General features: G+C 45.1%; 1 protein-coding gene across 1 annotated transcript; it reads left to right on the top strand.

Annotated features, from left to right (window-relative positions):
• The first annotated feature begins 4,869 nt into the window (after nt 1-4,869).
• On the top strand, nt 4,870-12,838 carry LOC139376255 (E3 ubiquitin-protein ligase TRIM11-like). The gene is made up of 7 exons (XM_071118597.1): nt 4,870-5,076; nt 5,915-6,456; nt 6,534-6,629; nt 6,777-7,010; nt 9,681-9,703; nt 9,815-9,960; nt 10,075-12,838. Exons 2-7 carry the CDS (start codon nt 5,959-5,961, stop codon nt 10,395-10,397), a joined length of 1,320 nt encoding a protein of 439 aa, XP_070974698.1. The 5' UTR covers nt 4,870-5,076; nt 5,915-5,958; the 3' UTR covers nt 10,398-12,838.
• The last annotated feature ends 3,370 nt before the right edge of the window (nt 12,839-16,208 follow it).

Raw genomic sequence — 16,208 nt, 5'->3', positions numbered from 1 at the left:
AGCACTCGGCGGTCCCGTTCTGTGAGCTTGTGTGGCCTTTCACTTCACAGCTGGACTGTTGTTGCTCCTAGACATTTCCACTTAACTATAACCGTACTTACAGTTAACCGTGGCAGATGTAGCAGGGCACAAATTTGACGAACCGACTTGTTGGAGAGGTGGCATCCTATGACGTTGCCACGTTGAAAGTCACTCAGCTCTTCCATAAGGCCATTCTACTGCCAATGTTTGTCTATGGAGATTGCATGGTCGTGTGCTCGATTTTACACACCTGTCAACAACGGGTGTGGCTGAAATAGCTGAATCCACTAATTTGAAGAGGTGTCCACATACATTTGTATATATGGTGTATAAACATCTGACTTGAAGTAAAGATGAAATTCTATATTCATCAATTCCACAAACCTGGGACATTGAATTACACCATATGAACTATTATTATTATTATTATCCAAGCGCGCACAGATTCTTCTACCTTTTCATTTTAGGAATTAGACCAGCAAAAATAACCTAAAATGTAAAACAGCATATTGTGATTTTTGGTGGGTGAGTTACAAACGGAGAAACAACTGGATGCGTACAGTAGTTTTAATATAAAATACTAGGTCAACTCCGGCAGAATGAGAAACAGAAATGCACTCTCAACAAAATTAAAACAAGGAAGCCATGCCTAAACCACGCTTTTTATGTGTATGTACTGGCATGTGCAGTATGTGTAACTGATAGATTCACAAACACACACACACTAACTACATGTTAATGTTTTAAATGTATGTAAATTGTAAAGTATTTTTTCTGTAATATACTTTTCATTAATTGTGAGCAGCACATTTACTACAGCACTCAATCTGAACCCCAGAATAAGGACAGCATTACACAGGTGCGCCCATCATCTCACACCTGTCTGAGTTATTTTTACAGTAACCCTCCTTTTTAATTGCCACATGTAGCAAGTGAAGTGTGTGTGTTGTCCAATCTACATGGTAGTAGGTGAGTCAGACAGACAATATAATTGTCATCAGTGGTGTCGCCTCATTCAGGACAGGTGGGGCAGAGTTACCCGTTTTTTTGTTGTTGTTTTTTTGCATGTTATTTTGGCATTAATTCGTGCCAAATGCAGGTGTTTCAGCCGAGTTCAGTGCTTTCTGTGATGGTGGAGCAGCCAGCAGAAAATACGGAGCGCAGGGGCTGGTAATTTTCTCTAGTTGCGCCGTGATTGGCTCAGTGTTCTGTCACTCATGGGGACACTACGTCACTGCAAAATCTACGGGTAGAGCTCGAAAATTCAAACCCCTTGGGTGCTGCCACAGACTTACATAAAGGAGTGCCCATCCAAGAAGGCTCAAGGTTATTGACCACAAATAAAATGCCAAATAAACGTTATATCTACCGTAGCTTTGATTGGACTGATCATGTCAACATCATACTTTCGAAATATTAGCTAGCAAGCTAGACAAGCAGTCATCCTCATGCATCAAATGAATGAATATGAAGAGAAATTATCGGTGCTCATCGGCCATTGGATATGTTGGAAATCGCAAATTCAACAATGAGTGCTAAGGCGCAACTGTCTTACCCAACCCCTCTACCATTCCCTGTAAGAAGTGAAATTTAATTTTAAACAAAACTAAATTCTCCAACACTATTTAGTGATCCAGTTTTTGCTCAGCTGTTCCTTTACTGCAAACTATCTCCCATCTAAGAAGGTAGAACTACTTCCTTATTGTCACACCCTGATGGGTTTCAACTGTCTTTGTGCTTGTTTCCACCCCCCTCCAGATGTCACCCATCTTCCCCATTATCCCCTGAGCATTTAAACCTGTGTTCTCTGTTTGTCTGTTGCCAGTTCGTCTTGTCTTGTAAGGTCTTACCAGCATGTGGTCCCATTTTCCTGTTTCTCAAGTGTTTGTTGCCTAGTTTTCCTGGTTTTGACCATTCTGCCTGCCCTGACCCGGAGCCTGCCTGCCGTCTTGTACCTGCCTGACTCTGACCTGATTTCGAACCTCTGCCTGTCCTCGACCTGTCCTTTGTTATAGTAAATTATTGAGAATTGTACAATCTGCCTCTGGGTCATATACTGAGTCGTGATACCTACATAACCCCTTGAAGTTTCACTCTGACTTACATAGTTATGTGCTTACCTTACCTCCCTGCGTCTATCAATACTAGTCATGCAGTCTCCTCTCTCTTTAGAAAACATTTAGTTCTGAAGATTTGTATCCACATCCTGGCCAGAACCGCTGCATTCATGCAAGGTTCAGTGTTAGGGAAATACACTATATATACAAAAGTATGTGGACACCCCTTCAAATTAGTGGATTCGGCTATTTCAGCCAAAACCGTTGCTGACAGGTGTATAAAATCTAGCACACAGTCATGCAATCTCTATAGACAAACATTGGCAGTAGAATGACCTTACTGAAGAGCTCAGTGACTTTCAACATGGCACCGTCATAGGATGCCACCTTTACAACAAGTCAGTTCGTCAAATTTGTGCCCTGCTAGAGCTGCCCCGGTCAACTGTAAGTGCGGTTATTGTGTGGAAACATCTAGGAGCAATAGCAGTTCAGCCGCGAAGTGGTAGGCCACACAAGCTCAAAGAATTGGACCACTGAGTGCTGAAACACTTAGAGAGTAAAAATCGTCTGTCCTCGGTTGCAACACTCATTACCGAGTTCCAAACTGCCTCTGGAAGCAACATCAGCACAATAACTGTTTGTCAGGAAGTTCATTAAATGGGTTTCCATGGCAGAGCAGCCGCACACAAGCCTAAGATCACCAAGCGCAATGCCAAGTGTCGGCTGGAGTGGTGTAAACTCGCCGCCATTAGACTCTGGAACAGTGGAAACACGTTCTCTGGAGTGATGAATCACGCTTCACCATCTAGCAGTCCGATGGATTAATCTGGATTTGGCAGATGCCTGGAGAACGCTACCTGCCCGAATGCATAGTGTACTGTAAAGTTTGGTAGAGGAGGAATAATGGTCTGGGGCTGTTTTTCCTGGTTTGGACTAGGCCCCTTAGTTCCAGTGAAGGGAAATCTTAATGCTACAGCATAAAATGGCATTCTAGAAAATTCTGTGCTTCCAACTTTGTGGCAACAGTTTGGGGAAGGCCCTTTCCTGTTTCAGCATGACAATGTCCCTGTGCACAAAGTGAGGTTCATACAGAAATGGTTTGTCAAGATCAGTATGGAAGAACTTGACTGGCTTGCCCAGAGCCCTGACCTCAAACCCATCGAACACCTTTGGGATGAATTGGAACTGCGAGCCAGGCCTAATCACCCAACATCAGTGCCCGACCTTACTAATGTTCTTGTGGTTGAATGTAAGCAAGTTCCTGCAGCAAATGTTCCAAGATCTAGTGGAAAGCCTTCCCAGAGGAGTGGAGGCTGTTATAGCAGCAAAGGGGGGGAACAACTCCATATTTCTGCCCATGATTTTGGAATTAGATTTTCGACGAGCAGGTGTCCACTTACTTTTGGTCATGTAGTGTATGCCTGGGCGTCTTACATCACTCTGTCTGCTGCACTTCCTTCCTATTCATCTCTCTCAGCCAATAGGCTACCAGGTTAGATTTCGTTTTTCATATTCAATTTGTGTAAAACATTGACAACAATTCACTCCTGTCAGCCTAACAAAATGATAATGTGCATAATGATGCCATAAAGCAGGAGCCATAAAAGGGATGATGAGCATATGGAAATGAAAAAAAAACAAACAAAGCCTATATAATGTCCGCATGCTCACCCCTACTGTTAAACATGTCACACCATGGCCACAAGGCTAAGCTGAATGGTGAGCTTTGAAAAACAGCAGGGAGTCTCAGGCTGCAGTTGTAAAGCGACACAAATGCCGTGATTTAGGGCAGCCGTCACGGACACACCCTCTCAATTTCAATTTCTATACAATTTAAGGGCTTTATTGGCATGGGAAAAATATGTTTGCATTGCCAAAGCAAGTGAAATAGATAAACACTTAGTGAAATAAAGAAAAATAAATGTACAGTCAACATTACACTTACAAAAGTTCCAAAATAATAAAGACATTTCAAATGTCATATTATGTTTATATACAGTGTTGTAATGATGTGCAAATAGTTCAAGTACAAAAGGGAAAATAAATCAACATAAATACAGGTTGTATTTACAATGGTGTTTGTTATTCACTGGTTGCCATTTTCTCGTGGCAACAGGTCACACATCTTGCTGCTGTGATGGCACACTGTGGTATTTCACCCATTAGATATGGGAGTTTATATAAATTTGGTCATAATATGGTCATACATTTGGCAGAAGGTTAGGAAGTGCAGCTCAGTTTCCACCTCATTTTTGTGGGCAGTGTGCACATAGCCTGTCTTCTCTTGAGAGCCAGGTCTGCTGTCGGCAGCCTTTCTCAATAGCAAGGCTATGCTCACTGAGTCTGTACATAGTCAAAGATTTCCTTCATTTTTGGTCAGTCACAGTGGTCAGATATTCTGCCACTGTGTACTCTTTGTTTAGGGCCAAATAGCATTCTAGTTTGCTCAGTTTTTTTGTAAATTCTTTCCAATGTGTCAAGTAATTCTCTCTTTTTTCTCACGATTTGGTTGGGTCTAATTGTGTTGCTGTCCTGGAGCTCTGTTTGTGAACAGAGCCCCAGGACCAGCTTACTTAGGGGACTCTTCTCCAGGTGTATTTCTCTGTAGGTGATGGCTTTGTCATGGAAGGTTTGGGAATTGCTTTTAGGTGGTTGTAGAATATAATCTTTCTCTCTCTCTCTCTTTGAGTGTGTGTGTTTCAGCTCTCACCCGAAAACCCAAGATAGGTAATATGGTAGTTGCCTACTGGAGAGTTGCTTTCACTCCTACACTTCCTTCATAGGAGTGCAGGTGAAGGAAAGGAGATAAGGAGAGGAAGCCTCCTTAGAGTCTTGAGATGCACCCTCACTCTCTGAGTAGGTCATGTGACTATGTGCTATGAGAGGTCAGTCCCTCTGCTTAAAGCAGACATTTTTATGGGATTAGCCGGTTTCTACACACACTGACAGCACTACACCCAACGATGGCCACACTGTGACAGACTTGGGACACAATCAGGTAAGGGGAATCTATACTGTATTGTGGACCTTTGAACAATTTGAAAAAACACACAAGAAAGACATATCAGAATGTATATAGGACAGTTGTAAACAAGATTGGAAGAGCACATGTACACAGGCAGGCGGGGAGGATGATGTCTTGATCCCGCCATAGCAACAGGCAGGGATTGGGATGCGCTATAGGTACAAGGTTCAGGTCAAGCAGTGTTGTAACTCCTCCGTAGCATGAGAATAAACTCAGTGATGCAGGTTATACCAGTTAACTAGAGAAGAAGTAGTCATGTCTGACACTTAAGACAATGGGAAGATCTTGAGGTGTTCTAATAATATTGAACAATGGCCAAAAACCTTATAAACAGGCTTAATGGTTGATAAGTAGGAAGATAAATAGAGGAGTTGGTGCCGGTGAAGTGGACTGACCTAGCCCTGTTCCTAAAACCTAATTCCTAGTATTAGTTTTTACACAAGTGACTTTGGCGTGAACTATGAGTAAACAGTGTCACTATCCAGTGTTGGGGAGTAGTGAACTACATGTAGTTCAACTAATAATTGAACTACATTTTGCAGTAGCTTGGTGGTAGTTGAACTAAATTCAGATTCAGTGTTTTCATTAGTTATTTACCTTCTTTTGCCATCTAGTGATGTATCTAGCTACTGGGACAACACGCTATGTTGGCAAAAATAAAATATGCTTAACTAGGCAATAATTACACATTAAGTGGCTAGAAAATAAGACGTTGGGCATTAAGACTGGGAATTAAGATGATTTCAACTGCTCATTATTTGGACAAATTGACAATGATTTTGACATTATTTGGATTTTTTTTTGTGCAAAGGTGCCTTTTCCCTTTTTGTGTTCGAGGTGACAAAATCGGTTGCCATGGCGACCCTGGAGGAAGAGTTGACCTGTTCGTTGTGCCGTGACGTCTTCAGCCAGGCCCAGTCCCTGCTGTGTGGCCACAGCTTCTGCCCGGCCTGCGTACGGGACACCTGGGGGCACAGGAAGGCTGGGGTCAGGGGTCGCTTCACCTGCGCACAGTGCCAGGAGGAACAAGGGGTAGTGGCGTGTGACTGCTGCCCACCTGTGGGGGACAAGGACGAGGCGGGGACCACCGTGGCGGTGAAGACCTGCCTGCGCTGTGAGGTGTCTCTGTGTGCAGAGCACCTGCGGCCCCACCTGGAGCGGCCCGCCTTTAAGACACACCTGCTGGTGGAACCCCTGGGAGATCTGTCTCACCGCAGGTGTCCCGCCCACAAGGAGATGTTCCTCTACTACTGTGCAGACGAGCGGGTGTACGTGTGTTCAGAGTGCCTATTGGAAGGTGGCCATGCACAGCACCGCATTAAAGGACTGAGGAAGGTGGAGGAGGACTTCAAGGTCAGTAAACAACCTGCCGTTCCCTACAGCTGGTGTTATAGTGTGACTATAACAGTTCTAAATCCGTGTTTCCACAGGTCCTCCTCAAGGGCCTTCTCCAGAAAGCAGATGAAAAGCTGAATGAAGGTGAACGGATCCTCCAAGAGTACCAGAACACTGACCTCACTATAACAGTGAGTGACCACACACACATTCTTATAGCAGGTCCATCAATTTCCTGTTCATGCTTATATTAATCGGTCCAAGCTTCTATTCTGCCTGAAAGCTGAGTCCTGTCCTGACCTTAAAAATCTACAGTGATGGTTGTTGCCCCCCTGCAGGACATGTCTGTGGCAAATGACTCCCAAGTGGAACGTATGGGTGTAGATCTGCAGCTGCAGGTGGAGAGGCTAGTGCTGGCCCTGAGGGAGAGCACCTTGAGGGAGAGGCAGAAGGTCATGGAGCGCCTGCAGAACGACTGCAGCAGGGTGAGGGTGGACCTGAGTAAGACCCAGGACATTCACCACTACCTGGCATCCTTGCTGGAGGAGACAGACCCCTTCCTGCTAATCTGGGTGAGATGTTTATTAAGAACCCTTTTACCGGGTACCAAGATGACTAGAGAGAGAAGAGGGTTTGAAGGAGCCAATTGGAATCTGGGGATGATTTGCATACCATGGAAGTAAGAGCAAACAGGTTGGATATTCCGCCAGGGTAGTGGAGTTTACAGCCTACTTTTGGGACAAGTGCCATTGTGTCATTAGTGACCACGCAAGAGTTATGACCATAGTTTTGCAATAAAACAATAGATATCCAACTTCACAGTAACCATTTCAGGCAGTTAATGTCTGTGCGTTAGACACAACCTTTGAGTATCCTCAAACAAACAGAATTGATCAAAGCCATCCTCTCAAATCATTTGATGGCATAGGTCACAATTCTGGTAATCATTCTGAATCTGAACATTCACTTCTGTACTGTACTGCAACGTTTTAACCACCTATTTACTTACAAGACAGCATATGTTGTACACTGCATAGCGGAGGATTTCAACTAATCTGTTTACCTCCCTGTCCATCTGGGGGTGATTCACGGTGTCATTCATGCAGGATTTGTACTGTGGCAATGAATGCTTTCTGCTTTTATTGATTAGCCGTCAATCAATGCCTCTTTTTTTTAAAGATAGTACATTTGAATAACTTTATTAACAGTTTTGTGTTATTGTCTTACAACCATGAATAACGGTGAATTACTGTGCATCTAACGGTGAATTACTGTGCATAACGGTGAATTACTGGACCTCTATACCAGGTGGTGTCAGAGGAAAGCCCTAAAAATTGTTAAAGAGTCCAAACAACCAAGTCATAGACGGTTCTCTCTGCTACTGCACGGTAAGCGATGCCAGAGCACCAAGTCTGGGACCAAAAGGCTTCTTAACAGCTTCCACGTCCAAGTAATAAGACTGCTGAAAAGTTAATCAAATGGCTACCAGGACTATTTGTATTGACCCCCTTCTTTTTTTTCACTGACTCTCTTGCACAAGCTCGATGTACACTTACTGGACTCTAACCACACACACTCACACATACTACACTGACACTCGAAACACACAGACAGACGGACACACACACACGCATATTGGTGACACACACACACACACAGTACATTCGGAAAGTATTCAGAACCCTTGACTTTTTCCACATTTTGTTAGGTTACAGCCTTATTCTAAAATGGATTAAATAGTTTTTCCCCTTCATCAATCTACACATAATACCCCATAATGACAAGCAAAAACAGGTTTTTAGAATTTTTAGCAAATATACATTTGGGTAGAAATCAGGGAACATTTTTAAACAGAAATATAACATTTACTATTCAGACCGTTTCCTCAGAACTATGTTGAAGCACCTTTAGCAGCGATTACAGCCTTGAGTATTCTTGGGTATGACGCTACAAGTTTGGCACAACAGTATTTGGGGAGTTTCTCCCATTCTTCTCTACAGATCCTCTCAAGTTCTGTCAGGTTGGATGGGGAACATCGATGCACAGCTCTTTTCAGGTCTCTCCTGAGATGTTCGATCAGGTTCAAGTCCGGGCTCTGTCTGGGCCACTCAAGGACCTTCTGAGACTTGACCCAAAGCCACTCCTGCGTTGTCTTGGCTGTGTGCTTAGGGTCGTTGTCCTGTTGGAAGGTAAACCTTCACCCCAGTCAAAAGTCCTGAGTGCTCTGGAGCAGGTTTTCATTGTGGATCTCTCTGTACTTTTCTCCATTCATATTTCCCTCAATCCTAACTAGTCTCCCAGTACCTGCCACTGAAAAACATCCCCACAGCATGATGCTGCCACCACCATGCTTCACCGTAGGGATGGTGCCAGGTTTCCTCCAGACGTGACGCTTGGTATTCAGTCCAAAGAGTTCAATCTTGGTTTCATCAGACCAGAGTATCTTGTTTCTCATGGTCTGAGAGTCCTTTAGGTGCCTTTTGACAAACTCCAAGCGGGCTGTCATGTGCCTTTCACTGAGAAGTGGCTTCCGTCTGGCCACTACCATAAGGCCTGATTGGTGGAGTGCTAAAGAGATGGTTGTCCTTCTGGAAGGTTCTCCAGAGAGGAACCATCGTGACCATTGGGTTCTTGGTTGGGTGACCAGCTCTAGGAAGAGTCTTGGTGGTTCCAAACTTCTTCCATTTAAGAATGATGGAGGCCACTGTATTCTTGGGGACCTTCAATGCTGCAGAAATGTTTTGGTATCCTTCCCCAGTTCTGTGCCCTGACACAATCCTGTCTCGGAGCTCTACGGACAATTCCTTCGACCTCATGTCTTGGTTTTTGCTCTGACATGCTCTGTCAACTGTGGACAGGTGTGTGCCTTTCCAAATCATGTCCAATCAACTGAATTTACCACAGATGGACTCCAATCAAGTTGTAGAAACATCTCAAGGATGATCAATGGAAACAGGATGCACCTGAGCTGAATTTCAAGTCTCATAGCAAAGGGTCTGAATACTTATGTAAATATGGTATTTCAGTTTTTTCTTTTTTAAAACAACCTGTTTTTTTTGTCATTATGGGGTATTGTCTGTAGATTAGATTTTTTTTATTTTTTAAATCAATTTTAGAATAAGGCTGTAACATAACAAAATGTGGAAAAAGTCAAGGGGTCTGAATACTTTCCGAATGCACTGTATAATTATTATTACAGTCTTATAACAGTCCTTGGCTCCTTTTCTTTGTTCTGTCCACAGGCATTTCATTCTGATGACTCAAGGTAAATAAGGAATAAGTATTCATTAGTATGATATTGTTTGTTTCTGTTTGTGTATGTACGTATGTTTGAGTATAACATGATTTGTGTCTAACCTGCTGTGCTCTATAACAGGCTGCTTGTGGACCTGAACTGCCCCTTGTTCACCCCTGACCCTGTCAACCTAGACAGGAAGTACATTGTGGAGGACATTGAGAGCAAGCACCGACAGTTTATCACCGAGACGATGCACTGCCTCACCGAACTCAAGAGAGAGCTCTGTGAGTGCACAAGCTGAATCTTCAACCCTGAAATCTGAGATGGGATGAATTCAGGTTTATTCATTCATATTCTCTTTCTCTCTGTGCTTTCTGTCTCTTTCTCTATTTCTATAGTGACAAGTCCGTTGACTCTGGACACTAACTCCGCCCATCCTCTCCTGAGCATTTCTGATGGCCTGCGGTCAGCTATGCGGGTCAAACACCGCCTTCCGTGTGCCACTCACCCCGACCGCTTCGATCACTGGGCTCAAGTCCTGACTGTCCAGACATTCTCCTCTGGAACCCATTACTGGGAGCTGGAGGCAGAAGGCTTCTGGGACATTGCGGTGTCCTACCGGAGCATCGGGCGGAAGGGGAAGGTGGGCAATGCCTTTGGAAATAACAAGGTACATTGTCATCACTCTTCTTCCCCTTGCTCTTCTTCATGTGGTATTTAATAATAGCAAGAACTGTGGTAATAAGACTAACATGACATGTTAGTTGTCATCTATGTAATCTGATCTGGAAGTTGATCAATAACTAGCTTTCCATCCAATTGGCAACCGATTTTCATGCAAATTGTCACATGCTGATCTGTTTCACTTGTCTTTGTGCTTGTCTTAAACTCCTCCAGGTGTCGCTCATCTTCCCCATAATCCTGTGTTCTCTGTTTGTCTGTTGCCAGTTCTTCTTGTCAAGCTTACCAGTGTGTTTTTCCGTGCTCCTGTTTTCTTAGTCCCTGTTTTCTAGCCCTCCCGGTTCCGACCTGTTCTACCTTCCCTGACACTGAGCCCGCCTGCCTGCCCATTCAGCCTGCCCTGACCTCGAGCCTGCCTGCCCCCCTGTACCCTTCGGACTCTGTCCTGGTTAATGAACGTCTGCCTGTCCTCGACCAGCCTATTTCCTGCCCCTTGTATTTTAATAAATATCAGAGACTCGAACCATCTGCCTCCTGTGTCTGCATCTGGGTCTCGCCCTGTGTCGTTATAGTAGGAACTGGCCATGACTAACCCAGCAGACTCGGACCGGCTCTGTAACGCTGTCTCCCTGCAGGGAGGCACCATTGAAAAACATGAGGAGCTACTTCAGAGCCTTATGGAAGGTCTCCATACTCTGTCGGGACGCCATGACCAGGGTTTCAAAATGTTACTAGAGCAATTCCGTGGACCATCTATCAGGCAGCATTCCACAACGGAGACCTCCCAGACGCTCAGTAATTCCCCTGCCAGTGATGATTTTGTACAGCCTACCCGCCTTCCCGAGAACTCAGATTACGTCAAGAACCCCGTAGTGTGGCAGACTACACAGTAGACTTTCACACGTTAGCCGCCGAGAGTGCCTGCAACCCGGAGTCTCTGTTTGATACCTTTCTTCATGGACTATCCAAGGACATTAAAGACAACCTCGCAGCTTGGGAGTTACTCCTGGCCCTCGACTCCCTCGTAGCCTTAACAATAAGGATTGATGGACGTCTATGGGAGCGCAGGAAGGAGAGGTCTGTTTTCAGCCCCACTCGTTCATCCACGGCTGCCTGCTCGCCCCAGAAGAACCCAGGGAGTCCGCGACACCTGCATTTTCGAGAGGATCTGAAGTCACCCGAGTCCCCCTGAGATCATCGAGAACGAGCGACTCGTTTTCTACAGTGCTTACGCAACGAGGCAGATCTAGATTGTCACCTCAGAAATGACTACAGAGGCTTAACTCCAACAGTTGCCTGTATTATGGTGCTACAGGGCATTACAGTACCAATAAAAGACCAGACTCATCAGCTAGGTAAGAGTACCATGGTAGGCCATACGGGGAGGTTTCTAACTCACAATACTCGTACTCTCTTCTGTGAGAGTACTCTCTTCTGTCCTGCTGTGGGGTGACTGGTCTAAATCTCTCCGGGTGCTCATTGACTCTGGAGCTGATGAGTTTTATGAACGCTACTCTGGTATCGGAGCTGGGTATCTCCACACAACCCCTCTCCGTTCCCATGGACGCCAGAGCACTGGACGGAAACACCATAGGCAGGGTCACTCATAGTTCGGTGCCTGTTAACCTGCGTGTGTCCATACAACTTCTTCTCATTGAATCTCTCAATGTTCCTGTTGTTTCAGGATTTTCATGGCTCCAGAGGCAGACTCTCTGGCTGCTGGGAGCAGTTCTTCATCGCCTCTTAGAGAACCAGTTGTTCGTGAAAGCTGAGAAGTACGAATTCAACCGCTCAACTATCTCCTTTCTGGGATACATCATCGCTGAAGGGAGTGTTCAGATGGATCCTGAAAAGGTGAGAGCGGTGGTGGATTGGCCCCAACCCACATCCAGAGTGCAGCTGCAATGTTTCCTGGGATTTGCTCATTTCTACCCTCCCCCTCATTCGGGGCTACAGCAGCCTGGCGGCTCCCCTCTCAGCACTTGCTTCTCCCAAGGTGCTGTTCACATGGTCTCCAGCTATTGACATGGAGTTTCTGGACCTCAAGAGTCGTTTTACTAAAGCACCCTTCTTCATCCATCCAGATCCGTCCCGTCAGTTTGTGCTTGAGGTCGACGCTTCTGACATTGGAGTGGGGGCCGTCCTGTCCCAGCGGTCTGCCCAGGACCAAAAGCTGCATCCCTGTGCCTTCCTGTCCCATCGTCTCAACCCCGCTGAGAGAAACCACGACGTAGAAAATTGAGAACTTCTAGCAGTCAAGATGACGTTAGAGGAGTGGAGGCACTGGCTGGAAGGGGCAAAACACCCATTTTTGGTGTTCACCGATCATAAGAATTTAGAACATCTCCGCACCGCCAAGCGCCTTAATTCTAGGCAGGCCCCTTGGGCCCTGTTATTCACCAAGTTCAACTTCTCCATTGCCCACCGCACAGGGTCCAAGAATGTGAAGCCGGATGCTCTCTCTCGCCTGTATAGTTCCACTGCCACACCATCCGGGGGGGGGGGGGGGGGGGGGGGTTGTCCCTGATTCAGCCCAAGCTCAGGTCCTGGAATGGGCCCACCTGCCATCCCGGCTCCCATCGAACCCTGGCCTTCCTCCACGTCTCAACCTTCGTCGCCGCATGCAAGGTGTGTGCTCAGAATAAGACTGCGTGGGTAGCTCTTGCTGGCCTCCTTCAGCCACTCCCTGTTCCTCATCGCCCCTGGTCCCATATATCCTTGGATTTTGTCACTGGGATTCCGCTGTCTGATGGCAACACCACTATCCTGATAGTAGCGGATAGGTTCTCTAAAGCCGCAAATTTCATCCCTCTCCCCAAGTTATCTCCTGCCAAGTAAACGGCCCAGCTCATGGTGCAGCACGTCTTCCGAATCCATGGACTCCCTGCTGACATTGTCTCTGATCGTGATCCTCAATTCTCATCCCGATTCTGGAAGGTGTTCTGCACCCTTATTGGGTCGTCGGCCCGCCTGTCCTGCGGGTTTCATCAACTTTTATGGGTGGAGTATGCCCGGAACACTCTTCCCTGCTCAGCCACTGGTCTTTCGCCCTTTGGGATATCAGGCCCCGCTCTCCCCAGAGCAAGAAGAAGAGGTCAACATACCCTCAGCCCAGATGTTCGTCCGCCGCTGTTGGAATACCTGGAAGAGAGCTCGGTCTGCTCTTCACAAGGCCACCTCCAGGTATCATCGACATGCCGACCACCACTGGACTCCGGCTCCCCGCTAACGTCTTGGGCAGAAGGGTATGGTTGTCTATGCGGGACCTGCCCCTCCAGGTGGAGTCGCGTAAACTTTCCCGACGTTTTATTGGTCCTTTTCCCATCTCTAAAGTTCTTAGTCCCACTGCTGTTCGTCTTTGGTTGCCCCATACCCTCCGTATACATCCCACTTTCATGTGTCCAGGATTAAGCTCTTGTTTCTCTGTCCTCTGTCTACTGTTTCCAGGTCCACCCCTCCTCCCTGTCTCATCGACGGCCATCCGGCCTCCTGTGTCTGCATGTGGGTCTCGCCATGTGTTGTTATAGCAAATATATAAAGATATGCATAAATAAAATATGCATTTTCCCACCAGTGGTGTGTTTCCACCAAACAGACTTGTTGGGGATAAAAATCAGTGCGTGATGATGTAGTGCACATAAAATGTACTTTTACGTTTATGGTTTCATGAACAGATTAAAAATCTTAAATCAATCGTATTTTAAACTTGTCACAAAAACTGTTGCTTTAAATGTGCCTACTCTGGCACGTCGGCTCCCGAGTGGCGCAAGGCATTGCATCTCAGTGCTAGAGATGTCACTACAGACACCATGGCTCGAATCCAGGCTGCATCACAACCGGACGTGATTGGGAGTCCCATAGGGCGGCGCACAATTGGCCCAGCGTAGTCCGTGTTTGGCCGGTGTAGGCTGTCATTGGAAAATAAGAATTTGTTCTTGACCGACTTGCCTAGTTAAAAAACAAAACAAAAAAAACAGCTTGCAGTGGTGTGCGAGTAGGCTAGTTTACATCATGAGATCATTATGGATAAGAGTGAGAATATTTTTTTGGTCAAACGGCAGTCATGTATCGATCATCATGTTGCCAGAATAAGACCCTCAATATTTATTGGAAAGGAGCATCAACCTCATCCCCATGCACTTTCACCACCCTGTGAAGTTCATCATAATGTATTTAATGTGTAGCCTAATAAACTGCATGGTTTCCCGAGTCGTAGTGGGAGGACCACCACATGATCATAGTGTGACTCTATGTTTACTTCCATATATGATGGTTAGGGGAGAACTGGGATGAACTTTTTTTCTCACAATTTCAAATGATAATTCCTACTTAGCCCTACCAATCAGATGTCCTTGTCATGCACGTTCCTCGTGTCTTGATAGAATAACTGTTTTTATTCTCTTCACAAATAGCAAACTCATCATGCTTATCACCTTTCCATGGCTTGACACCTGTCTCTCCTCTAACTTTCTCCCAGGATAACACCCACAGCTAGCCAGCATGAAACTTGAAACCTATGCTGTCATTTATTGATGCTTGAATTTGATGCTTCATTAAATAGTACTCGCAAAACACCAGTCTCAACGTCAACAGTGAAGAGGCGACTCCGAGATGCTGGCCTTTTGGGCAGAGTTGCAAAGAAAAAGCCATACAGTGCCTTGCGAAAGTATTCGGCCCCCTTGAACTTTGCAACCTTTTGCCACATTTCAGGCTTCAAACATAAAGATATAAAACTGTATTTTTTTGTGAAGAATCAACAACAAGTGGGACACAATCATGAAGTGGAACGACATTTATTGGATATTTCAAACTTTTTTAACAAATCAAAAACTGAAAAATTGGGCGTGCAAAATTATTCAGCCCCCTTAAGTTAATACTTTGTAGCGCCACCTTTTTCTGCGATTACAGCTGTAAGTCGCTTGGGGTTGTAAGTCGCTGTCGCTTGCTCAGTTGTGCACCGGTGCCTCCCACTCCTCTTTCTATTCTGGTTAGAGCCAGTTTGCACTGTTCTGTGAAAGGAGTAGTACACAGCGTTGTACGAGCTCTTCAGTTTCTTGCCAATTTCCCGCATGGAATAGCCTTCATTTCTCAGAACAAGAATAGACTGATGAATTTCAGAAGAAAGTCCTTTGTTTCTGGTCATTTTGAGCCTGTAATCGAATCCACAAATGCTGATGCTCCAGATACTCAAACTGGTCTAAAGGCGGACAGATTTATTTCTTCTTTAATCAGAACAACAGTTTTCATCTGTGCTAACATAATTGCAAAAGGGTTTTCTAATGATCAATTAGACTTTTAAAATTATAAACTTGGATTAGCTAACACAACGTGCCATTGGAACACAGGAGTGATGATTGCTGATAATAATGGGCCTCTGTACGCCTGTGTAGATATTCCATAAAAAAAATAAAACGTTTCCAGCTACAATGGTCATTTACAACATTAACAATGTCTACACTGTATTTCTGATCAATTTGATGTTATTTGAATGGACAACATTTTTTGCTTTTCTTTCAAAAACAAGGACATTTCTAAGTGACCCCAAACTTTTGAACGGTAGTGTATATATATATATATATATATTTTTTATATGGTATAACTTTACTCCAGGGGCGTAGGCACCCCCTGGGGAGCCAGGTCCACCCAATCAGATTTTACTTGTGTTCCAAATGGGACATTATTTGTTGTTTACCTAAACACCGTCAGATAGATTTCATAGGAAGCAGTGCACTGGTTTAGCCAGATTTGATTAAATATAAGAGAACAGATTACCTGGAATGACATTCACTCTCACGGGATGGGTTGCCAAAAATATCTAACTGAAAGCCACACCCCCCAATAAGTCAGGAAT

The sequence above is a fragment of the Oncorhynchus clarkii genome, chromosome 20 (assembly GCF_045791955.1).
Source record: "Oncorhynchus clarkii lewisi isolate Uvic-CL-2024 chromosome 20, UVic_Ocla_1.0, whole genome shotgun sequence".
Lineage (NCBI taxonomy): Eukaryota > Metazoa > Chordata > Actinopteri > Salmoniformes > Salmonidae > Oncorhynchus > Oncorhynchus clarkii.
The sequence above is the reverse complement of the archived record's forward strand: the minus strand, read 5'-3'. Positions and strand labels throughout refer to the sequence as shown.

Excerpts from the sequence above, each read along its gene's own strand:
- LOC139376255 (XM_071118597.1), top strand. The coding sequence starts at position 5,959 with ATGGCGACCCTGGAGGAAGAGTTGACCTGTTCGTTGTGCCGTGACGTC. Across the intron at positions 6,630-6,776 it reads ACACTGACCTCACTATAACA|GACATGTCTGTGGCAAATGA; the intron begins GTGAGTGACCAC and ends GCCCCCCTGCAG. Across the intron at positions 9,704-9,814 it reads TTTCATTCTGATGACTCAAG|GCTGCTTGTGGACCTGAACT; the intron begins GTAAATAAGGAA and ends GCTCTATAACAG.